This window comes from Chlorocebus sabaeus, chromosome 11 (genome assembly GCF_047675955.1).
Source record: "Chlorocebus sabaeus isolate Y175 chromosome 11, mChlSab1.0.hap1, whole genome shotgun sequence".
Classification (NCBI taxonomy): Eukaryota; Metazoa; Chordata; class Mammalia; order Primates; family Cercopithecidae; genus Chlorocebus; species Chlorocebus sabaeus.
In genome coordinates this window covers 8,805,281-8,831,118 of record NC_132914.1, presented here as the reverse complement: position 1 = coordinate 8,831,118, position 25,838 = coordinate 8,805,281, and the positions used below count along the sequence as shown (strand labels likewise).

The 25,838-nt window shown below is 39.5% G+C and overlaps 2 protein-coding genes across 12 annotated transcripts in view; one reads left to right on the top strand and one right to left on the bottom strand.

Moving 5' to 3' along the window:
* On the bottom strand, positions 1-24,437 carry YBX3 (Y-box binding protein 3). Of its 4 annotated transcripts, none has more exons than XM_007967646.3 (10): positions 23,915-24,437; positions 20,129-20,192; positions 19,137-19,170; positions 16,581-16,670; positions 14,140-14,262; positions 10,864-11,070; positions 5,009-5,106; positions 2,848-3,019; positions 2,162-2,262; positions 1-566 (listed from the first exon to the last, which is right to left on the bottom strand). In XM_007967646.3, exons 1-9 carry the CDS (start codon positions 24,177-24,179, stop codon positions 2,197-2,199), a joined length of 1,119 nt encoding a protein of 372 aa, XP_007965837.1. In that variant the 5' UTR covers positions 24,180-24,437; the 3' UTR covers positions 1-566; positions 2,162-2,196. The 4 variants fall into 4 exon arrangements, with proteins under 4 accessions (XP_007965837.1, XP_007965836.1, XP_037851071.1 ...); XM_007967645.3 differs by having other exon boundaries at positions 2,848-3,022; positions 23,915-24,436; XM_037995143.2 differs by lacking the exon at positions 10,864-11,070 and having other exon boundaries at positions 23,915-24,435.
* The window catches only part of LOC103218594 (uncharacterized), a 54,124-nt gene continuing 51,483 nt past the window's right edge, over positions 23,198-25,838 (top strand). For 4 of the 8 annotated variants that reach the window (XR_491638.3, XR_012094439.1, XR_012094438.1 and 1 more), the window contains exons 1-2: positions 23,198-23,398; positions 23,599-23,682. Coding sequence is in view for 3 of the 8 variants with exons in the window: in XM_073020450.1 (XP_072876551.1) it covers positions 23,226-23,682; positions 25,540-25,579 (497 nt within the window). In the remaining 5 variants the exon portion in view is untranslated. Of the gene's footprint in view, positions 23,683-25,539; positions 25,580-25,838 lie in introns of all 8 variants that reach the window. The other 4 variants (XR_012094440.1, XM_073020452.1, XM_073020450.1 and 1 more) reach the window with 2 other exon arrangements.

Genomic DNA, 25,838 nt, shown 5'->3' with positions numbered 1-25,838 from the left:
TTTTGTCCTTTGAAGGGTAAAAATTTTATTTTTGAGGAACTTCTTACTGCACATTTTCAAAGAGAGTCACATAAGAAAGCAAAAATGTTATCCTCCCCTCATTCTAGAAATAAATAAGGACATAAATTTTTTTTTTTTTAAATCATGACACTTGGAGGTTTAGCACCAGCATCCAAAATGAACAAAAACGGAAAAAAAAGCATTTACTATATATTTCAGATTTCTTTGGTTGGGGTTCTCCCCATGCGGTATTAATATTTCTTGTTTCAATATATATATTACCAAAACAGTAAAAACCAGGAAAAAAAATATAAACCTAGCGGTCGCTGAAACTGGGGAGGCTGCTCTCTTGTCTTCTGTGCAGGAATTCCCAGGTTCTCAGCTTGCTGGAAAAATTTGTTGACATTTTCTTTTTGTAGTTGTTTCTTCAAGAATAACAGTAAACATTCCAATGTCCAAATCTTGGTTTGTCTTCCACTTTATTGCTTGAATGTTTCTTTGGTGTTGGTAAGGTTGTGGCCTGCTTTTTGCTTTATTTCTGAATGGTCACTAATTCTTTAGGTCACCTGAGAAAAATTAAAATCAAACTTATAAAGAACGACAAAGTAATCATGAGTTAAAGAATAAAAAGGCAGAAATCTGCTTTTCATATAATTAGAAAAAGAGTACTTCAAATGCTCTAAATACAAACACATCTTGTATAGATCTGTAAGCAATATGTAAATTAAATGGAAACTCTCACTTTTTAATAAACTATTTTTATAAACCAGAAGTCAGTACATAATAGTAAAAATTTTATAAAATTGTATAAATGAAAATTACCATTACTAATGAACAATACTCAAAATCATTTTAGTGGCTGCACCCTATCTCCTAATATGAATATACCACAATTAGCTACTTACCAAATGTCAGACAGACTACATTATAAAAATATTTTTTCCTAATATTTAAAATTATTTCCTTAGAAACAATACCTAGAAATAATGTTACTCCATAAAAGGTTATGATCATTTTTATGATTAATATGCTACTCTAAATCAGTTAATTCCAAGTTTAAATAGGGAACTTATTTCTGTGACAGACTGTCCATGCTACCCAAGATAAAACAGAATATTGCCCTCATAGCAAATGCCTACCTAATTAAAGGCTGATTAAAATCCCACATCATTGAATATAAAAGCAGATGGCCTTAAGACACAAGAACTTATAATAATCCCAAAACTTCATTTATGAAATGTTAACCATTTTTGAAAAATAGCATTGACACTGAGTTTACAACCTCTCTCTTAACTAAAAGCTAATGGAAAGGGTGATAACCAGAAGTATAAGAACTAAAGTCTCGGTTAAAAGGGTTATAGGAAAAAGAAAAAAAAAAAAGCCCAGAACTTATAATTGAGTTGATCTTTCTAGCTATAATTCTTTCTATGTAAATAAAATGTCCAAGACCTTTAAAAGACAGAAAAAAGTAGAAAATGACAAGAAAATAACAAGTTATCCTTTTATGAGAGGTTATTCTTTACCATACCCTACTGTAAACACTTCCTGTTATTTCACTTAATAATCCTTGCAACAACCCTAGTAAACATAATTGGCATCCCAATTTTTACCAGTAGCAGACAGTACTGAGACAGAGGATAAACTGCTCAAGATCACCCAGCAAATGAGAGGTGCAGTAGAGCCTGCACTGGATAGAAAAACCTTGGCTCTTATACATTACGCTGCACCGCCGCAAAATAAATAAAGTTGATTATCAAAGGAAAAGGGAAGGAAAAAAAAACCCTTTAGTTTATTCTACTGTTTCTGATTACTTAACAGGTTCTGAAACTGTTTCTGATTACTAAAACCAGGCCTTTGTTAGGAACTTTCAGCATCAGTTTTCCTAAGTGGTACTAGCAGTTAAAAAACTGCCTGTCTAGAAAAAAGTTGAGTATCATCAACTCCGTCTGAATGCTTATACCCTCACCAAAGCTTATCAAAATGAGGTCAATCCCAGAAATATTTAACCACCAAATCACTCTTGCCACAGAATCCCAACAGAGACAAAGAGTTGGCACAGATGAACTGCAGAACTAGTTTAGACTAATTTGTAGTCTTGTTGAGAAACCAGTAATACTAAACAGAAAATACCAACTCAAGACTGGGCTGCCCCAGCGCTTACCCTGCCGATGGTGAAGGTGCCTGGGGAGCCTGGTGTTACTCAGCACTGCTCTGCTGGGTGGGTGGAGCGGGGTTCTCAGTTGGTGCTTCACCTGCCTTGGCCTAAAATGCAAAACAAAGCCATAAATCAGATAAAGTCACATGACAGTGGAAAGTTCAAGACTGAAAGTTCTTCAAAGTTTGAATTTTCCTGTAAAGGAAAATTAGCAGCAAAAAATTACTCTTATGTATGAGTCACAAATTAGTACCATATTCAGTCCCTGGCATTTCTACCAAAACAAAACAAAACCAAAACCCCACAAAAACAAAAAAAAACAAAATTAGTACCATAAAAGAACAGCTTACAAACGGCAAACTAAATACCGCTACTCTCCATGAAGTCTGTGACATACAACTGCTTTCAACTCATGCTTAGAGGCAGCTTCCTCTCGATTAATGCCTCTCTTATTTGAAGAGCCCTAAATGTATAAGCTCTGAATCCCCATTAGTATGGGTCATTCTTTCAGAGAATGTTAACTGGATTCAAATATTTGGTCTGTGTTATGTGCAAGGCACACCCTATATATACAGATCTTGAGCAAAATGTTTTTGTATTTGTTAAGTGTCAAGTTATCATGTGATAAAACCACTCTTAGAATGCTAGTTTGACATGATTAAAGACAATCCACCCTGACTGGTTGGATTGACCTCTTTGCCATCTTGTGAAGGAGCGTTAGGAAGACGCGGGCGACGTCGGTAATTGTAGGGACGCCGGTATCCACGGCGAACTGACGGCTGGTTTGGACCACTGGAGGCTTGCTGATTTTCTTTATCTTCAGCCTCTCCAACTGCTGGGGCAGGTCGTGGGCGAGGAGGTCCTCTGCTGGAGGGAACACAGGACAAAAGAGAACAAGTGCCAATAGAACAAAACAGAACAAGTGCCAATGGGACAGGGCTTCTCCAGAAAATAAGGTTTTATTTATTTTTAAAAATTAAGAAGTCAAGTGATCAGGACCAGGCGTGGTGGCTCACCCCTGTAATCCCAGTACTTTGGGAGGTTGAGGCAGGCGGATCACTTGAGGTCAGGAGTTTGAGACCAGCCTGGCCAACATGGTGAAACCCTATCTCTGCTAAAAATATAAAAATTAGCCAGGTGTGGTGGCACGTGCCTATAATCCCAGCTATTTGGGAGGCTGAGGCAAGAGAATTGCTTGAATCCATGAAGCAGAGGTTGCAGCAACCAGAGACTGTGGCACTGCACTGGAGCCTCGGCGACAGACGGAGACTCCATCTCAAAAAAACAAAAAAAAACCAAAACAAACAAACAAACAAAGTCAAGTGATCAGTACTTATTGCTAGAATTATTCACAGGTCAGTGCAACAAAAGGAATAGAGGTTTCATGAAATAAAGAAAACAAAACAAACAAAAAAACACTTAATTTTCCATCATTTTCCCCTTTCATTTGAATACCTATTTGCAGTGCACATACACATACTGAACACATACTCTGTTCCTATCAGACCCTTTGATAAGCACTAAGAATAGGAAAATTAAAAAAGAGAAGAAGAGTAGTCTGGCATCTGCCTTCCATGAACAGAATTTAGTAGAGACTAAGGGAATTAAACATGAAAAGAAACAATATTATGTGTCAGAGTCTGTGCTAGTCGGTGTTCAAATTAAATATTTAAAATTTGAATGGTAATTCTGTGGATGAGATTTATAACGAGAAAACCAAGAGGTTTGGATGATAAAGTGTACGGTTGAGCTGTATAAAAGTGCTGCTTTTATAGGTTAAAAAAGGTCAACTATGACTTTCCAAGATCACATAGCCAGGGACTGACGAAGCTGAACCTCACACATGCTACTGTATCCTTTTTGTTCCAATAAGACATTTCTATGCCATCTCTTTTATTTGAAAGTCCTTAGTACTTAATCATTCATGATTATGCCTAAAACTGGAGGGAACCTTGTGAAGAAAAAGGATACAATCCTTTTACAATTACATTGGTAGAATCCTTTCCCAGTATAATATACTTTTTCTCCCTTTAATAAACCCGTATTGACACATTTCAAGGTAGCATAAACACCATTCAGGAAGGAAGTTGTAGTTTTCCCACTTACCACAAAGGGTAAGATAAAAGAATGGGCAGGCTTATAGTATAAAAAGCTTCAAAGGGATCTTAGGGAGGGAGTCTAGCCTAACCCAGTCTTCAAAAGGAATAAAGCACAAATACAATAACCCAGCATTCACTAATATTAACCTCAATGGTGGTAATAATATCTAATACATATTGAGGTCTTTATCAGGTACCACACTAATTATCTTAGATGCATTAGTACCTTTAATCCCCAACTACAGAATACCTCTGTTTTCAGACAGGGTCTCACTCTGTTGTGTAGGCTGGAATGCAGTCCAAGAACATATATCTTATGAATTATAGAGTAGGAAGATAAATTCAGGTGATCTGATCATACCCTGATTTAACCCCTCTACTGGACTGCCTCAGCGATTAATATTCAGTATCCCAAACACCCTCTGACACTCAATTCTTCCTCCATTTGCAGCATCACCACAGAATTGCCCACCAATACTTTATCTGATTTATTTTGATAAAAATTAAGTATTAATTTACATCATATTATAGTTCCAGAATACAAAATGATGCTTTGATGCAGAGATAACTAAAAAAATCTAGTATTAAGTAGGGGGGAAATGTCACACCACCACCTGAAAACTCTGGCATGCAATCAAAGCATTCACATCTTCTAGATATATAATGAATCCATTAAAACAGAACCACACGGTCCTCATTCTACCACTGTGCACACAAGTCCTTTAATAGGCAATTAGTGGAAAATGCGACATACCTACGGTACCTTGGGCGGTAAGTTGGATTTCGATGAACTGGTCCCTGAAGTTGTGCTCCCTCTGGGACTCCATCCTTCATCTCTCCAATCTCACCAGCCTGGAGAGGCAATGAGAGCTGACAGTGAGTGTCACAGCACAGGGGATAAGATACAGTGCATACAGCTATGTTCAGAACATTTTTTAGAAGTAAAAAATAAAATGCTTCATTACAAAGCTAGGCACTCTCGGCGGTAACACAAACTATTTACGAGTAAATCTTTGTGAATGACTGAAAAGGAAGACAAACCTAGTCTGACTAGAACAGTCATTTGCTTAATCCCAGAGCACCTCACTTTATTTTCGTGCATCAATTTAACATTTTGAAATCGGATACATCTCATTCATCTCTTTAAATAAAATACTCTTTTATTTTTCTTTACAACAAAGTTACTTTAAGCCAGTGGAATAAAACTAACTTATTGTACTACTTCCAGGGGGAAGAAAGAACAACTTAAAAAACAAACAAACAAAAACCCACCAACAATGCCTGCAATTCTTTACCATACAAGCCATAGCTTAACTTTATTTTCTTATCTCAAAACATCCCTTCTGCCTCCTAGGAGCCAAATACTGTCTTTCATATTTCGTCAAGAAAAGAGATAGTCAGAAGACAGTTTCCACATCACTAGCAAATCTACTAAGCTCCCTGTATTTACATTAGAATGTTCTTGTCTCCCATTATCCTGGATAAGTGATCCAAGCTCATATTTGAAACCAACAGCCTCTCTATTCTCATCAAGTAGATACAGCATGTTAACTCTATTCTTCACTATATATTTTTGCCTTTTCTATCATTTCCATCCAAGCATATATACCCAGTGAAATAGCACCCATACTTTTCAATTTCTTAAAAGTGTGAAATAAGCACAAAGTTCCAGAAAAGTTACATGTAATTCTCAGATCCCATTCGAGTTTCACCATTTGTCCCAATGATGCCCTTTATAGCAAAAACACCATTTAGAATTATGCACTGAAGTAAGTTATATCTTTTTGTTTGGAGCATTTATTTATTTATTTGAGATGGAGTCTCGCTCTGTCGCCAGGCTGGAGTGCAGCGGCGTGATCTTAGCTCACTGCAACCTCCGCCTCCCTGGTTCAAGTGATTCTCCTGCCTCAGCCTCCCAAGTAGCTGGGACTACAGGTGTGTGTCACCATGCCCAGCTAATGTTTTGTATTTTTAGTACAGATGGGGTTTCACCATGTCCGCCAGGATGATCTCAATCTCTTGACCTCGTGACCCACCCGGCTCGGCCTTTCAAAGTGCTGGGATTAGAGGCATGAGCCACCACGTTGGTTTTCATGACCTTGATGCTTTTTTAAAGATGACAGACCAGTTATTTTGTAAAATATCCCTCAACTTAGGTTATTTGGTATTTACTAATGATTAGATTTTGTTTTTGCATCCCCAGCAAAAGTGACACTGCATTCTCCTCACTGCATCCTGTGAGGTGGCATATAGTTCCAATTTGTGCCACTACTGACAACGTTCACTTTGATAAGTGGTTAAGGTGGTTATCTGCCACCAGGGTCCTCCTCTGTAAGTTGACTCTTTCCTTCTTTGTAATTAATGAGTCCTTTGTGAGGAAGTACTTACAAAGTGTGTAAATACACTATTCCTTATCATATTTTTCAATATATTGGTTTATTTATTTATATTTTTATGGACTCATGGTTTTCTATTTTATTCAATGAGTTGTATTCTGTTACTATCATTACTGGCCAACGGGAACCCCTTCAAGCTGGCTCATATCCTTTTGACGTGTTTCCAACATTCTTTGAGTACTTCTTCCCTTTCTGGCACAACATGATGTTCCAGGCTCATATTGTACTTTCTCTGTCCCAGCTCTGAAATCAGCCATTTCTCCAAAGGGAATTCTTTTTGTTTGAGAATATTATTTAAAAACAAAAAATTGGGGGACAGGTATGCTCAATGCTGTTACTAAGGTATCACTGCTTTCAGGAACTTAACAGACAGAACTATGGAACACATATACACACAATGTTACATACATATGTGTGTCTATGTATGTGTATGTATGTGCATGTATGGCAAACACACATGCCTACCTTGATCTGCCCATCTAATGGCTTTATAAGTGGTTGGTGAGATAAGGGGTAAGGGAGAGACTGGGGCAACTCTGCATTGTAAAAAGCAAATCAAATCACGCAAACATCTTGCTCTGATCGCGTATCTTTTTCCAGCTACTACCCCATTTCTTTACAGACAGACATACTAAAGAAAAACCAAACACCATGACCACCACTACAGGAACCTCAGTGGGGGATATGTCTCCTCTTCCCACCCTTTGCTGTTTCTTAAGTTCATTCTATTTAAACTCTTGTCTTCACCAAACCACTAACCTCCAAGTTACCAAATCTAATAATCAATTCTCAGCTCAATCTCCTCTACTTATCAACAAGCATTTAACACATTTCATTCTTGAAATACGTTCTCCTTGGCTGCTCCTTCTCATTGTCCTTTGCTAGACAATCCTCATCTTCCTAATCTTTAATTGTTGGTGTGTCCCGGAACTTGATGCTGAAATCCTATTTCCACCTACACTCACCTTATAGTTAATCTCATCCTGCCCCTATGGCTTTAAATATCCTGTTTTATAACTCCAAATCGGCCAGGCGCGGTGGCTCACGCCTATAATCCCAGCATTTTGGGAGGCTGAGGCGGGCGGATCACAAAGTCAGGAGATTGAAACCATCCAGGCTAACACAGTGAAACCCCATCTCTACTAAAAATACAAAAAAAAAAAAAAAAAAAAAAAAAAAAAAATTAGCCAGGTGTGGTGGCGGGTGCCCGTAGTCCCAGCTACTCGGGAGGCTGAGGCAGGAGAATGGCGTGAACCTGGGAGGCGGAGCTTGCAGTGAGGTGAGATCACGCCACTGCACTCCAGCCTGGGCGACAGAGCAAGACTCCACCTCAAAAAAATACATAAATAAATAAAAATAAATTAAAAAAAAACTCCAAATCATTATTTACAATCCCATTTCTCCCCTTCAGACTCCCATTCACGCTTTTCCTGGGACTTGATGGACTTGATCCTTTGCTCCATTTAGGTCTCTTCTCAACTACAACTTAATAAACTCCCCAAAACGCTGTCAACCACTGTATCTAAGGCTACACCTTCCATCCTCCAGCCACTTCCTACCTCTTCCCTCTGTTTTTTCTGCCTACTTAACACCTCCACTTGTACGTGAATTTACTATGAGAAAAAGACCTCCAAAGAATTTTCACCTTTCCCTCCAAAGCCAATCTTCTTCAATATTCCCATATTTGTTTAAATCAAAACTACAGAGGTATTATTTATTCCTCATATAATACATTGCCATTCCTCATACTCCTCATTCAATCCATCATGAAATGACGACACTTCTATATGCTTAAAACATCTTCCAAATCTAACCATTTAATGAGACCTTGCACTGACAGCTTCTCTAAAACAGCCCATGTTCATCTCTCTACTGAGAAGATTACAGCAGCTGTTCTCCCTCCTTTTAACTCTTGCCTTCTGTGGTCTAGTCCCAACAAAACAGTCCAATAATCTCTTAAATGTTTCTTTACTGTTGAGATCCCTTTACTGGCTTCTCATCACATTCACAGTAGGTCAAGTCTTTACAGCGGTCTACCAGCACGACTGACCTCCCCTGAGAGCTCACCTCATACCCTCCCCCGCTTCACTCACATCATCCCCACCACATGAGCCTCTCTTTAGTTTCCTAAGTAAGCTCGGCCATTTCTTCCTCAGAAACTGTGAGTCACAAAAAAAGACTGACAGAAACAGCCATTCACGTGTATAAAGGGTGAGAGTCTGGCGGAAAGACTGGGTGACATGAACAAAATGAATTAAAATTAAGTTCTACCACTTCTTGTCCATGTAAAATAAAAGCTGCTGATTTTTAAAAATAATCAAATTCCTTCATTTGTGACAACAACAAAAAATATGGAAGCCACTGTTTCCCTCAGGCTACGGAGAGAACTAAAGAACCGATTCCAAACATCTGGCACTTGGTAGGTGCCACAATGTTGCTCCCTTCCCTCCATCATATAATTATTTTCTCAAAGACGACAAGTACCTAGTAGCTCAGTGAACGACTCTACTTAATTTTCAAATCTACAGAACTATTTTCTTTAAAAATGGAAGTCATTCAGTCACTAATAAATCATGCTATATTATGTCCTTGCATAAGGCAAATACCACAGGCCTATTCTATATATTCCTGTTTTTTTGTATTATGCCCAATACATTTCATAGCGTTGTAATAGAAAACGTTGGCAAAGACTTTTCTATTTGATCTCAGTAATTTTACCATCCTAGAGATCCATCTATATATTTTTAAGACATCACACTGACAACTTTGAAGTAGCTTAGTTATATGGATGAGAGCTTTAGGAATTTTCTTTTGATGATCTTGACCGGCTCAATCAGACTACTTAGTCAGGGAACTAGTAGATATTATACACATTATTAAAAAATACTGTTTAAAGGATCAAGACAACTTTTACTTCTGACATGGAATAGGTAGGAAAGTCAGTCATTCAGTCAACAACTAAATGCAGTTAGGTTACGGGAGTAAGTGTACATGTTCAAAAGGAGCTTTTGATTAGCTTCTGCACTTCATGTTTTACGTGGCACTAAGGAATGACTTTGCTCTGAAACTTCAATTCCTAAGGTGAAATACATTTTATTTCAAAAGATATGAAAAAGAACCACCACGCTTTCAGCAAACATGACATATGTTGTATATGCCAAACACTAAGGAGGAGTATTTCAGGAAAGCACTATGAAGACACTAAAAATAAGTGCATATTACAATCTCACTGACTTTTCCTGTCCTTGTTCCCTAGAAGCCCAGAGTGCCGCCCTAAAGCTACTATGTCTCATGCGCCCCATCTCTCCGTATATGTAAGTCTACTTGCTATTTTTAGCACATTTGTCAGGGGCAGCTGTTGAAGAGTAGAAGGAAAAAAACAAGAAAGGACACAGTCATGCATGATGGGACAGGAGAAGGGTAGCAAAGAACAGACTGAACATAATGTTCAGTCAAAACATCTAGTGGGGGGGAAAAAAAGAAACCCCAAGGACACTGAGGAAAAAAAAGCTGTGGCTAGTGATAACAAAAATGATGACCTATCCCTAGTTTTCCAAGTTCCCCAGGAACTGCAAAGGTGATGTAAGGTTTATTAAGCACAAAACAAACTCACAACAGCTGTACTAATATTTTGCAGTAAAAAAGGAGTATCGATAATCAACAACCTCCGTTGTGGTAGGTTGCCTTTAAAAATCAGCACTATCTCATTTAAATCTAATACTTTATAAAAGTTATTTATGCTGCAGGCATCTTTTGCTAAATCCTTTATATTTAACCATCACAACCCTATGGTGCAGGCATTTAATGCCCCCATTTAATGGATGAACTTAATCTAAAACTTGGTTTACTCAAAAGCTCACAAGTAAGTAGCAGAAACAGGATTCAAATTAAGCCTGACTTCAGAGTCCAGGCTCTTACACACTCCACCTGTCTTGTTACCTTAATTATTTTTTCATTCTTCTATCAACTAGAAACTTTAGCCACGAGGGTTCCCTATTATAGGCATGGAACACGTGGTTTTGCTTTTAGAAATGTTACCGGAATGACTGCTTTGAAAAAGCAGACTGAAGGCCTTGCCTCAAGCTTTTGTAGCATCAGGAAGCCATAAGCAAGGTTTCTGCAGCTGGTGTTGGAGGAGGAGGAGGAGGAAGAGGAGGCAGAGAAGGACGGAAGGGTGAGGATTGCTGAAGAGAAGTCTCAGTTGCAATTTTACCTGTATTCTGTTGGGATGGGGTAAGACCCGTGAGCGACGGTCAAAGGTCTGTCCCACGTGGTAAGGCGGGAACCGCCGCTGCCGGTACTGAGGGCGATATTGGGGGCGGCGCAGCTGATTCCGGGCCCCAGAGAACTGCCTATCAGTGGCAGGGGGGTCAAATCCTTCACTGCTGCCGCTCCCTTCCTCCTCCTCCTCCCCAGCGTACTAGCGAAGCAAAGAAACAGAGATTCAGAAGAAGTTTTAGCAAGGAAAGAACCAAAGAATACCATTTAGGATGAGTATCACCAAAAGAAAATCTCCCCAAAGCAATAATCCTTTCCATTATACAGACAAAATGCATTTAACCCAGATTATCATGTGATTTCCTGGGATAAACTACATTAAGATTAGAGTAGATTTGTGCAGATAAAATACCAAGAAGCAGAAAAGCAAGAGCAATCAATCTACAATCAATTTAATATTCATCTAATTAGAACTGGTATCAGCTAACCAACCACCCAAAGAGTATCTGCAAAGCTTATAATGTTTAGCTCCATCAAATGCGTGTCTCCCAGGATTTATCATCCACTGAGGCAATGTCAGGGAAAAGCCAAAAAAGAATACATTTTATGATGTTACCAACATATTTGACCCAAGTGGTATTCTTCCTACAACAGTCTGTAAAGTGTGGATGGGATCTCTGAAAACTTCCAGGGGGTCAGCGAGGTCAAACTATTGCCATAATATTACTAAGATGCTATTTGCCTTTCCCAGGCATTCTCTCAGAAGTATATGGTCTCCCAAAGGCTACAATGACATGTGGTCTCTCAGCAGACTGAATGCAGAAACAGATGTGAGAATCCAGCTATCTTCTATTAAACCATACATCAGAGATCTGCAAAAGTATAAAGCAATACCACTCTTTTCAATTTAAATAGTTTTTCCCATAAATACTGTTATTTTCATGAACATATAGTTACTTTAAATCAATTAATACTTCAAATTTTACTTTCTAATATAATATTAATATAAATACACATTGACAAAAGCTCTAGGATCCTCAATAACATGTAAGCATATAAACAGATCCCAAATCCAAGAAGTTTGAGAACCACTGACCTATGGCATGACTCCCTTTATATGTTTAAGAGTAAAGCTTTAACCGTACTCTGATGGTAATAAGCCCTAATACTGGAGGTTTCTAAATACAGAACTTATTAACAAAGGAAATTACTGATTCATTTTATATTTTTCCTCTAAATTATATCATATATTACCATTTTACATTTTAAAAAACTAAACATCCTACAAAGACTATGTGATTTCATGTCTGACTTTAAAGGGGATATGCAACTGTCTTTAATGGGAAGTAACTAGATTTTAAAATGAATAAATAAAAAAAGCAAAATAATGACCCATTACTTTTTTTTTTTACACGAGTGTATTTAAGCTTTGGACCCTTCCAGAACAAGTGCACATGTGCAACCAAACTCCCCCTCCAAAAAAGCCTCAACTAGTCTAACTTCAAAAAAAATCAAGCCTTTCTACTCTTCAGACAACCTCTACCAAAGATGAGATTCACAATTATGTAAATGTTTATTTGCACAGAAAATGCTTACCAAAATATTAAGTGTGAGACAACATAAACTGTTTTTCTTCTTAGGCTTATCTTTCTCTTTTGCATTTCACACAATCAAATCTTTAAGAGTTTTACAAAGCATAATAATGGCACCAGCACTGCTGAACGTGCTCTTTTGAGAGATACTGAACAAGTTGTTGGGACTTAGACATTACAACAACAAAGCTCATTTATGTCTACACTTAAGAGTTTTAATAATTTTGTTTCTTAAGCGTTTTAACAATTTTGTTTCTAAATATCTTTTATATGTGTAACTTTAGAATTTTCAGGTTTTGGAGGGGAAGTCTTTAAGAAAAATTTTTCACTGAATGTTTTTCTACCACTTTTACTTTTGAATTAACCTAGGAGTCAAAATAATCACAGTTAGAGCTCTGTGACTCTGACGAACTTGAAAGAGAATATGTAGGAAACGCTACAGCAGCTCTTTCCTAGCTACCCCCTCATAGCTTATTAAAAATCAAATAAGATAAGCAAAAACAAAGAAACAAGTGAGAAGTCCTAAGGAATCTGACAGAATTAATTTGGGCAGGGTGTGACGATGGCAGAATAAAGAGGAAAAGCAGTTAGGTAAACAGAAAGATGTAAATCTATCAAAACATAAAGATAGGTCATTCTCAATCTGCAGATATTTAATTCTGTTGAGTTTTTCTTTGGATGAGATAGGTAGTCACAATCCCGTGCTGACAAAACATTTGGAGTTTTCTTCCATGTGCCAGTACCTGGTTCTAATTCTAGAAACACCAAGAACTGATTCAAATCTAGTAAGTTCCTCATGACCACAAATATACTGGATCCATTTTGGGTGCCTTGAGAATACTCCTATAAACTGAGCCTCCCAAGAAAGCTTCAGCCAGATTTGCTTACAAACTCTTTCCCCTGCATTGAAACCAATCTAAAGAACTAAAAATCCACAGAATCACTTATTGCTTCTTTCCTTTGAAATAATGGAAAAATGCTATGCTAAATAAAACAGCCTCTTAACCAAGGCAAATTAGTTAATAGTTCCCTGGCCTGCACTTTTATTGCCCATTCACAAGTTATTTCCCATTCTTTCACCAACAAAATTTTTATTTTCTTAGAGGTCAAAAGTGTCGGCACCAAGGAATGAACAAGGTTAAGTCAATGATGGAAATTGCATTCCCCTTTGCCAGTGAATGTGTGACTAGGTTCTGGCCAGAAAAAAGAGCCAAATGAAGAGAAACCTTGTTAAAACCTCAGCACTGTCTCCCTTAAGTCTTCCTGTTCCAAGATAATTAAATGTCTATCACTTGTAGCCAAATATATCTTAACTGATACAACTTCTGAATGGCAAGTTTCTAATGAGACTAGTAGCTCTTTAAAAATTCTGAGCACTAAAATTTCCCCTTTAGAGTACCGTGTATACTGCTCCAGTGATGGGTGCATCAAAATCTCAGAAATCACCACTAAAGAACTTATTCATGTAACTAATCACCACCGGTTTCCCAAAAACCTATGGAAATAAATAATAAACATTTAAAAAAATAAGATAAAAATTTCCTCTAAAGAAAAAATAAAAATCACTTAAATCATTTGTCTCCAAGAGAAGACAAGGCATTTATCTGCTCCAAGTACATACACTTAATTCCATGCATGAAGAATTTCTCAATCACTGGTAAGTAACAGAAGCAACGTACATTCCGGGGAGGGCCACGGCGCCTTCCATAGTAGCCACGTCTGTAACGGCGCCGATCAGCAGCGTAACGACTCCCTTCCACAGGAACTCCATCCGGGCCAGTCACATTGGCAGCTTCTGCACCCTGAGAAGAAAAGAAAAAGATGGCCTCAAAATTAAAAAGAACATAAGCTAACTCACAAAACAGCCTCAGACTGCAAGAGTGTAAGACTGACAGAACATACTAAGAATTCCCACTGTGATTTTAAAAACAGATCTAGGTTTTAAACAAAGTGAGCAAGGCACTTCACAACCTGATTTAAACATGTATGGCTTCTGCGCTCCCACAACCTGAGCTTTGCTTTCTTGTCTAGTTATGCCAATCGCAAAAGCAACGTGTAACCTCTTTAAAGAACATAAACTAGCAAATATACAACTGTCAAAGTAGAAGTAATGCTAGACCAGGAAGACTATTCTTCAATGGGAAATATCTGAGATACTGTTACTTTCCTAGAATGTGTTGAAACCTATGTTAGTCTAGGAGGTACCAAGAGAATCCCTATTCATGGGCTCACGTGATTCTCTGTCCAGAACAAAGGTACTGAGTGAAACTTCTCCCATTTTGGCAGCAACAAGAAGAAAGGGTCTTTGATGAATAACATTCTCCACACATGTAGTCCTTCTTTACACTTTCCTTCTTTAGACTATCCTTGAAACAGATTTAGAATTCTTATTCTCATATGGACAAATGGATAATGTTTCAAAAATGTAAAAAAAAATGTAGACCAAGAAGATTTCAGAGAATGTATTTCACACCCTACATCAATTTGTAAAACCCTGGGTTCTGAAAACATACAGAAGAAAAATCAACCCAAAACAATTTTTAAAAAATTGGACGGGATATCAGAGATCCCCACAGACCGGCATGTGCTGGTGAGTGATCTGGAAATCTAAAAGACTTACAAGATACCCCGGAGATCACACTGGTAAAGATAATCACTTAAATTTCTGCATCAAATGAAATAAAGTGTTTTCTTTTAAAACACAATGGTTTGAGAGCCATTAGGAACATGAACTATGGAATGGTATATGTGTATGTGGGAGGAACACATACAGGGAGTTAACCTGTCATTCATTCAGTTAATTTCTAATTCAGCTGCCATGACTATCTGCCATGGCAGTTGTGCTATATGTAGTTTTAGCGTGTTTTTAATCTAACTCAACATTGTTTTACTAATATCTATAACAGACTAAACACAAAGCATAGAGGATACTACTGACATGGAATTAAATATATAACAGTATTAAAAACTTCTGTAGCTAGTCTTCAGGATAATCCCTCAACTTCTTGGATTCAATTCACCTGAACAAAGCTATTTTAAGGTCTATCAGGATACCTTCAGCTTCCCAAAATCCAAACCAAACAGAAAACAAAATGATTAATATTCAATTTCAATTTCCTTTTATTAAGATTAAAATATACTTTACTATGTATTATTTGTAGGTAGAAATGCTTACAAGTCAGCCTGAAAACTTTACTTTGATAAAACAAATCTTCTGCCCCAAAGCAGTTTTTTCTTTTCTTTTAGTGTTTGAAACAGAATCTTGCTCTGTCGCCCAGGCTGGAGTGCAATGTCTCAGAGGTACAGACTCCATCTCCTTGGTTCAAGCAATTCTCCTGCCTCAGCCTCCTAAGTAGCCAGAATTACAGGGATGCAACCACAATCAGATATTTTTGTAATTTTAGTAGAGACGGGTTTCACCATGTTGGCCAGGCTGGTCTCGAACTCCTGACCCCAGGAGATCTGCCCGCCTCAGCATCCCCAACTGCTAGAATTACAGGTGTGGGCCACCGCGCCTAGCTGCAAAGCAGTTGTAATAATAAGATAGTTAAATTTTAATCTGCATTTCAAAATACATACCTTTGGTACAAAAATAAAGTTATTTTTAAATTGCGAAATCAGCTTTTCTTTCCATAATCAGAGTTGATCATTTATTTAATAAGAATTAAAGTATCTTTATTGCAGAATGTTTATAATGACAATGTCAAAAATATTTCCGCTGGCTGGGGGCGGTGGCTCACACCTGTAATCCCAATACTTTGGGAGGCCGACACAGGTGGATCACCTAAAGTCAGGAGTTTCAAGACCAGCCTGGCCAACATGGCGAAACCCCGTCTCTACTAAAAATACAAAAATTAGCTGGGCGTGGCGGTGGGTGCCTGTAATCCCAGCTACTTGAACCTGGATGGCGGAAGCTGCAGTGAACCAAGATTGCGCCAATGCACTCCAGCCTGGGCAACAGAGGGAGACTCCATCTAAAAAAAAAAGGTTCTGTATAAAAGTCACTTCCTGCTATTGTACAAAAATTCCAAAGTCATGTCAATTAATAAGGGGCTGACAATTTACTGTGCAACAAAACTATGTGCCAGCACTTTGATACCCAACCACAATTTCCTCTCACCTTCTCTCCTTCAACCACATCAAACTCTACAGTTTCTCCATCTCCTACACTGCGCAGATATTTCCGTGGGTTATTCTTCTTGATGGCAGTCTGGAAAGAGAACAGAAAATTTTATTTGAAGTAAAGAGAACAGAAAATTTTATTCAAAGTATATTTCAATATTGGCCAGAGATGTCATTGCTTTCAAGTACACTAGAGTGAACCTGAAGAAACTGTTGATCAATTATTATTTTTCCATCATTCTCCCACTAACTTGGAGCTCTAAAACAACAACAAAAAAACCACTATAAAACTATATTCCACATTACTTTCTTGATTTGTGCTATTCATCTTGACAGGTAGATTAAACAGAACATGTTTTTCCTATAATTGCAGTATGTGCAGTGACTACACACTACTGTCCCAGGCTGATCACCTGATCATATTAGCTGTATTAATTACCTCAAACCAAAGATGAAGCTGTAGCTCCATCAGCAAGGGCAAAAAAATGCTTTTGTGAGATCTTACATACACACACAAACACATATTTTAGGGATAGAGGTTGCTGTAGACAACAGAAACTACTCACTTCAATAGGGATTTTTAAAATGTGAGCTAGGCTTGAGGGTTTCGGAAAGGAGGCAGTGATAAAGAAAAAAAATTAAAATGCCAAGGGGAGAACTATTTCTGACAGAGTAAACAAAATTGTCTCAAGAATCAGAATGTATTAGCAATAATCTGGCCTCCCCCCTCCTCCCTCCCATTTTGCAGAGGAGTTAACAAGAGGCTAACAGTTAAAGTGATTTATCTGAAGTCACAAAAGTAACAGCCTCAGGGATGATGGGGGAAGTGGAGGAGAGGGAATTCATATCCCTGTAGTCTACCTATATGATATTTATTCAACATTTCCCCCATCACACAATTCATATGTCAACAAATCCTATGTTTCCTGATAATACATTAAAAGGTTAGTGAAGATGCTATTCTTCATTAAACATCTACATCTAAATATCTCCTTATGAATAGGTACTGCTCTCTCTTTTTCAATCAATGAAGGCAGAAAATAATTCCTGCAATGCATTTCCATTTCTTTGGCTGGTATCTCTAAACAGTTAAAGGGGCTTGAGTTTCTATGGAACTAGGTCAACCTTATTTTACAAAGCGATTAAGCATGTGTAATCCAGCCCATCCCCTAACTCTGAGTAGGAGGGAAAAGAAATAGTGAGCCAATAGAGCAGAGACCTCACCCATAGAGGAAAAAAGGCAGTTCAGGACAGGATATATGCGCACTCGGCATGAACATTCAGCCATTCCAAAAACAGCCCCTCCCTGCCGGCTCTCTCCCTTTTTCCTGTTAAACTGGGCAGGCCTCAACACACTGAGGTGACTCACCACACAACCTCACAGGGGCTGGAATCGGGTCATATACTCACAGGCTAATAAAGCCAGCCACCAATACAGCAACTTCTGAGGACCTTTACCTCTAGCAGTCTTCAGCATTCTTAGCCCAAAAGGTCTATTAACCTCAAACCTCCAAGTATTATAAACAACTCTATTATGACCCTAAAAGTCACTGTATCTCAACAAAATAAATCTACTCAAATTATCTAGGTACAACTGAGATATATCCAGTCAAGTAGAAATATAAACAATAGAAACCATAGCTAGATACCACTATCTCCAACTCCTACTGCCACTCCAATACACACACAAACCTAAACAGAAGGAAACAAAAACACAGAAAATCAGATGTATTTCTGGATTTCTGCATTGCAAGAGAACGGGCTGGCATTAGTACCTGCTGCTCTATCTTCCTTACTGTTATACTCTGAGAACGCATATTTCAGACAATTCACTGAAAACTAAATAAAAAGAACACAAAGGATAGTATTCCTTCTCTTAGCCTATTTTATAAAGGGAGTCTAGGATATATTAATAACAAAATAAATAACATCCTAGGCTATCAAAGCAAAGAAAAACTGAGGCACCAATAGCAGAGAAGCTCCATATCTTACCCATTGCCTGTTTCCTGTAAATCTAAGGGAATTTGCATCTTTTGACCTGGATATGTCCTAACATGCCTCATTTAACAAGAGTGAGGGCTACCCTGGAAACTGGAAGTTTTCTCATCTTACTATCTGCTTCTCTGTGCTATTTACTTCAATTGAGAGCTGCTCTGACAGAAGAGCTTTAACCAACACTTACCCAGGCAGAAGCCAGATTGGCTCCAGGCAAACACTGAGGAACCACATCAGGAGAACAGGATGCTAATATGGAAACAGACTTTTTTTTTTTTGCCTAAGGACTCAAAGTCTTTAAAAATTACAAAGTGGTCTAACCAAATATTGCTTTATAAAACTGCAAAAATAAAACTATTTGAAAAGAGTTAATATGACGGGACAGAAGAAATTATTTGCCAATCTTAAAATGTGGAACTGAGCTCTTGTTGCAAAAGAAATCACAGAAAGAGTTTAGATTAAAATAATAATCCACAGGACTTACTTTTGGGAAAGGGATGACAGAAGATTACATACACCCTCCTCACATAGCAAATGTAATATTTATAATCCCTCTTACCTGATGTACAAATACATCTTCTTTGGTGTCATTTCTGTTGAAAGACAAAAAGCTCACAATTAAAGGTAGTAGGTATGTGGAAAAACTTAAAAGAACCTATGTGTTATTAATTTAAATCCCAAGTTCTCAAAACACAACATATATTTTCACTTATTTTCTACACTCAATTCAGACACCTAAAATCAATCCTTGTTAAACATTTCTAACTCCACAAGCCACCCACCTTCTTCCTCCACATTGCCAGTGCTTAGATCCAAGCTCACAGACTCAACATACAGAAACATCCCCTTCCTCTGTCTCTTTCTGAATCACATGGTGTGTAATCAGAGCCTTAGATTTTCCTCCCAGCAAAAGCAAAGCAAGACAGTTAAAAGGACAGGGCACAGCTGTGAACTAGGCTCTCCTTACACTGAAACTTAAAACAGTCCCCCACCCCCACCCCACCAAAGGAGACAAGAAATTGGAGGAACTTTAAGAAAGGGTGGGAAAGCAAGAAAATGTCGATATCATGTAAAAACCTCAGAACACTCCCAACATCTTGTAGTTGTGTTCTCATTCCTGTATGGTTAAAAGCGGCCACAGTTTACAGTTTCTACATAGGACTGGACCAGAAGTGGGTTAAAGATCCAGCTCAAGTACTCACTAGTTGGGTGACCTTAGGAAAGCAGCTTAACCAGTCTAAGACTCCATTTCTCCATCTGTGAAATTATGGATATTGTCTCATTTATCCTAAGGCCCTTCCCATTTCTGATTTTATCCCCTCCTCCTTTTTTTCCTTAATGACTAGACTTTACGAAATAAGTTATTTATTAGTGTCCAAAGTATTTTAAGTAATATTTAACAACCAGTAGCTTAGAAATAAGAATATTTACAGTGCTTAGAAACCTAAAAAATTTATATAAGCCAATAATGAAGTATGATAAGGGATTTATAACTGTTAGTGCCACAATATAAGTATAATTTAAAACATGCAAATATACACAGACACATACCGATTTATAAATCCATATCCATTTCTGACGTTGAACCATTTGACAGTGCCAAGGACTTTGGTGGCTAAAATAGGATTAAGCAGATAAATTAGTATCTGACCTACAAAGAGATAAAGCTCATATCACTAAGATCTTGATAACATTAGACAAAGCCTAAACATACCTAAAGAAACCATTAAAAGCTTAATTCCAAAATACGTTAGAAAAAGAAAATGGAGCAAGCCAAGATAGTCTAAGGAAACACTTTTCAGAAGACTAAACCTTTCTTCCTTATTCAACTTTTCAGGAAAGTCACAAGATAAGCAGTGATTATGTCTATACAATTCTGTAATCATTAAAATTGAGAAACACTGAAGGAAAAAAAAATGTTCAAGAAGAATGTTACAAGTTTTAAGCTAGACAAATGTTGTAAGTTCAAAAGAGGGGCTACAATAAAAGAGTGAAAGACCTTAATACATCACTTTCATACTTCGAAATATTAGGCAAACTTGAATGAGAAACATGGTGGCTCCTTGTTAACAGGCACTCTAGAAAGACGTAAAGCAACTTGTCCAGTTGCCAAATGGGAGCCCATCAGAGGAGTCAAGAATAATAACAGAACTGCTGCTGTCTCAATCCAGTTCGGTACTTACCACCCTGAGACATGATATAACAGGTCTTTTCAAACCACATGATGAATTTGGGTTTGTTTCTTTGTTTACCTTGCTCTCTACAGTTGTGCGAATCAAACTTAAGCATTTTCCGTAAAATCCCCCTCTTTACTGTGATCGCTGTCTCTACCTCATGAGCAGGACCACTTCTCTACAATGCCTGGTTTTAGCAGAATTAAGAGAAGGAATCTAAACAAAATAAAACTTCATGTAACTTGTATTTTGTAGGTTTATATTTATCTCAACTATTTCAAATATGATCTTTGGAATCAATTGTGAATGACAAATTCAGTACTTCTAGGAAATGTCCCTGTCTAAATTCAGGAAGTGCAAAAAGCAATTATCAAGACTTAATGAAACAGGACACCTGATAATAGATTACCTTAAAGACAAAATAAAGAAAAAAGGCTCAGTAGAGAATGAAAGTAATTATTAACATCAATCCATGCTGTCTCTTCATAAAATACAAAGTTTATAATTTCCAAGGATAAACAATAAGGCTTCACTTTTAAATTCAAAACTAAAATAGTAATTAGGACTCGCTCTGTTGTAGGCAGGGTTAGTTCTGAATTTTGCTAGACTGATATACTTGGGAAAATACTTTAGCTCTCTTCGTGGGGGGAAAGAAAAACAAAAACAAAAAACATGTCTTTATATCTCCAAAGTTATGCAGTCTACATTGATTAGGCATTCTCCAGCTTTAATTCCAAAGATCTCTCATCTCTCCAAAGGAGAGATCAAACCCAGGCAATCTTACGCTTGAGGCCACTCTAATTGGAGCAGCAAGGCAAAGGACAAAAAAAACAGTTGATGTTTTAGATGCAAATGTACACAGAAGAGGCCCGTTTTTGATAACATGCATATGCATTTAAGTCAGGCAATATTCCAAATAATATGCTTTTAGTGCCTCTTTTTATTTGCCCCAAAAATTAATTACCTGGGAAAATACAAAGACTGGAACTGTTTTTTAATATCTAGCATTGTTGATGGAATAATCTTGATTAAAAAGGCAAAACTAATAATACAGGGAAAAGATGATAAATAATTCTCAGGGCTAGACTCAATCCAGGCTGAAGGTTATTTTTACTCTCCAATGTAGTTTAAAAAAAAGTTTTGTAATTCCACAAATACTTCTCCGAGGACTTCATATGATCAAATTCATTCCCACTTCTTGCTTTAAACCATAAACCTACTACATATACACTAAGGGGAAGGTTTGGGGAGGAACACCATAGATTTCCATAATATTTATCAGAAGGAAAATTTTTTTTGCACTCGTGAAAACAATTTTTCCTGGTCTATGTGCCTATAAACTCAAGTTAAGGCCCATTTGCAAATACTAGAACATATCCATTTTAGTCAGCACTGTGCCTAGCACATCTTAGGCATCCATGTGTTTGCTTGGCAAAGGAAAGGGGATGGCAGGACACACTAGACAGAGACAAACAGTGTTGAGGTGTCATGTAGAAAGGGCTGTCCTTCATTTTTAGAGAGATGCAGTAAGAGTGGAAAGATAAAAGTCAACAGACTCATCACCAGGGATCTGCAGAGGCAGTTGGTTGAGGAAATCAACCTTCATTTATCTGTTTCCCTCATCTTTAAAGATAGTAGTATCTGCTTTCCCAATCTCAGAAGAGTACAGGATTAAGTGAAAAATCGCAAAAGTTTTCTACAAAAATAAGGTATCATTAAGAATGTTATCTTAACAGTGCTTTGGAGAACACAAGGTTGTCTCTCTCAGACATCTGGCAGAAAGTGTTCCAATAAATATTTGCTAGAAACAACATCACAATGTACTACTGACTAGATTTAAGTAACTTTTAGTCCAGTAAAATGAGGCCTATTTTGTTTCTTAACCTACACAGGTTACAATTACCATGTTGTTTGGTAGGGACTTAGTAAAAGCCCTGGGAAAAAAAGAGGAAAATAGTCCTCTCAAGGTGGGGAATATTGAAAGGTGTTACACTTTTCTCACATTGTTCCCTCAACTTTCTTCCCAAAGGGGAAGTAGGACTCAGAGATCAGACAAACATGCCCCACCCCAAATAGTGAAAATGTCTCCGAAGCATCCTACACCATCTGTTAACATTCCTGTGTTCCTGTTTAAAAGAGTGAACGATATGGACACACACCCTTTAGGGAGGTTATTCACCACCCACCTGCTTTGCAAGCGTTTAAGAACTCACACAGGGCGTTACTTAAGAACAGAACGCTTAAGTTACGTGACTAAACCAACAACCATCACAGAAACCCTTTCCATCCACTGCTCCCCCCTAAATCTGAACATTTCATCTTCCTGTTTCCCTTCCTAGGTTACAAGTGCCAAGGTAACAATGTTTTGAACTAACGTCATACTCCTACTTCCGACGAAGTTTTTTCAGCTGCTACACCACGTGCGTTCCCACAGTCCGGGAAGAGGGAAGCGTGTAGCCATTGGTGGACACTGAATGGCTGTTTGCAGCAGTGGGCACAGAGAGGGGGAGGAGGACGTGGGACTAAGATCCAAGTTTCCCGGAGACGATTGCAACACCTCTTTGCTGGCATGTGGCCGACAGGAGCATGGCGTCTTTCCCATGCCCATGTGGGAAGGGCGTCAGGGACAGACACCCGACCCTTTCTGGCAAGAAGCTTTTCTATCTTTCCCTCCCTGTTTCCTTCTAGCGCCTTCCTCTTCCCCAAAGGAAATGCTCTCCTTTCCCAGATCCCAAGCAAGGACCCCAAAGTGCCAGGCCCACGTGTCCGTCCTTCCCCTACGTCCACATCCATCTCTACCCAAGGTCCCCTCTCCCAGACCGCCTCTCTTTTCCTTTCCAAACGTAGGCGTTTTCCACCACGGCAATCCGCGACAGTGCCCGTCTGGTAGACAGAAGTTAAGACCTAAACTTTCTGGCCCGGAACCAGAAGGTAGGTGCACGCGGCGGCGAGGAGCGCAGGGCGCAGCGCGCTCACCTGGGAGCGCCGGCAAGGGAGGCGGCCAGCGGCGGCCGGAACTGGGGACGCGGAGACCCCCAGGGACCCCGTGCTGTCAGCGTCTCCAGCCCGGGTGGGAGGTGTAGCGCGAGCTGCCCACACGTGCTCCGCGGCCGGCCGGGCCCGCCCCACTACTGCATCCCCTGCCCTCCCCGGCCTGACTCACCGAGAACTTTTTTCTCCGCGTCTTCACTGCCGGCGGCGGTGGCTAAAGATGCGGCGGCCGCGGTACCCGTGGCTGCGGGGGCCGCGTCCCCACCCGGGTTTCCTGCGACGTGGGCGGCGGGCGCCGGGGCCGCGGCCTGGGGCGCACCGCTGCCCACCGGGCTCTTGGGCGCGGGGTCCTGGGGAGCCGCGGCGGCCGCCTCCGTCGGAGCCTGCGGGAGGGTGGTGGTGGTGGTGGTGGTGGTGGCCTCGCCCGCCTCGCTCATGCCTCCTCCTCCTCTGCTCTCGCTCAGGCGCCTCGGTGGCGGTTGGTCGGCGGTTAGCGCGGCTGGTGGTCGCGGCGGCCCGGGCTCGCTCTCGGGGAGGCCGGGGCGGATCTCGCGGCGCAGGCGGCGGCGGCCGAGGTGGGGTCGCGCGGCGGAGGCGGCTCGAGCTTTGGGCTGCGCGCTCGCTCTTGGGCTCCTCGCTCGATCTTACTGCCCCAAAAATGGCCCCGCACAAGTTTTTCTAGGCGGCGCACCGGCCCGGGAGGGAAGGGCGGGCGAGGGGAGAGGGTGGAGAAACTTGGCTTGGGGGTCGGGCCCTTGGCTCTCATTAGCATTTAAAGGCGCCCGGTGCCCTTTCCATGGCTCCAATCCGCCGGGACGCGAGCGCGCGGGCCGCGTTGCAGAGCCAAGGAAAGCCAGGGTGAACGAGGCGCCTGGGTTGTCGTCTGGAGCGTTCCGAGGAGCCCGCGCTGCTGACCCTTTGTTGGAGCGGGATGCAGGGGCTCTCCTCCCTCAACCCATCTTGACACCCGCAGCTGACCTATAGGAGAGGTAAAATAGGGCACCCAAACTACTCTGCGCTTTACTGTCTCAAACACTTGTTTTTAAATCCTTTGCATCTAGTCAGTCATTCAACTTATATCAAGCCCCAACAGCTATTCGTAGCACAGCCATTAAGAACTGGAATAATAAAACCTTAAGACTATTTGGCAACTTACTCCTGAAAGGTAATATACGGATAATTTCATCTGTAACACGCAGATGAGGAAATTGACCTCACAGATTTAATGTAAATTCAGAGTTTACACCAATTTAACCGCGACAAATAATGAGCTGTCAATATATATTTAATAAGGTACTTGAAAAAAGCTGAATAAATCCACGTCCTACCTTCTGCTCCAGTTGCCTCTGCCAGCTGGTGAAAGCTTAAGGAACTGAGCCCTCTTAACCTCCAGGATGAGAGGTATAGAGAAACAGATCACCCAATCAACATTATTCCCAACTTGATGAGCCCGCATGGCTCTTTGAGAATGGACTGGATGGTACTAAACACAGGGCCAAAGGGTCTGGGATCTATACCCAAAGACTGTCTGGAATACAGGATTATTTGGCCCCTAGGGTTCAGACAGGCGAGGTATAAATTCTGGCTCTGTTCTTTATTAACCAGGTTAACTTGGGACAGAGATTCAATATCCTAGAGTCGGTTTCCTTCCTTATGAGAGGTTCTCAAAGGTGACATGAAAAGTAGATGAGATTATCATGTGTAACTCCAATGTCCAGTCCACTTAAAGCTCCTTCGTTTTGTTTGTTTTTTAAGTTATTGCCTGTTCCCTGAAACAATTTACCAAATTTTTTCCAGGAATGTATCTGGAATGTCGATGTCTACCTTACATCAGTAGGTAACTATCAAGTGTAATTCATCTTTGTATCTCCACTGGTTAGTATAGTATGTAGCACAGAGTTTGGACATAATACATTTTTACAGAATGAAAACAGATCAAATTCTTCCAAACTCAATTACTTATCTGCACATTTGCTATCAATTATGAAACTTTCCTGAATTCTTACTTTCTTGTTTCATCCACAAAAAACACAAAGAAAATAAATTATTTGAAAAAATGGCAAATTATGGAATTTTGAGCTTTTCTATGTAATTCA

What these genes read in the sequence shown, in the direction of transcription:
- YBX3 (XM_007967645.3), bottom strand. Translation starts at nt 24,179, where the DNA reads ATGAGCGAGGCGGGCGAGGCCACCACCACCACCACCACCACCACCCTC. An exon ending in GCCGTGGCCCTCCCCGGAAT is followed by an intron (nt 11,071 to 14,139) that starts GTACGTTGCTTC and finishes TTGCTTCGCTAG; the next exon opens with TACGCTGGGGAGGAGGAGGA. An exon ending in TACCGCCCAAGGTACCGTAG is followed by an intron (nt 3,023 to 5,008) that starts GTATGTCGCATT and finishes TGTTCCCTCCAG; the next exon opens with CAGAGGACCTCCTCGCCCAC.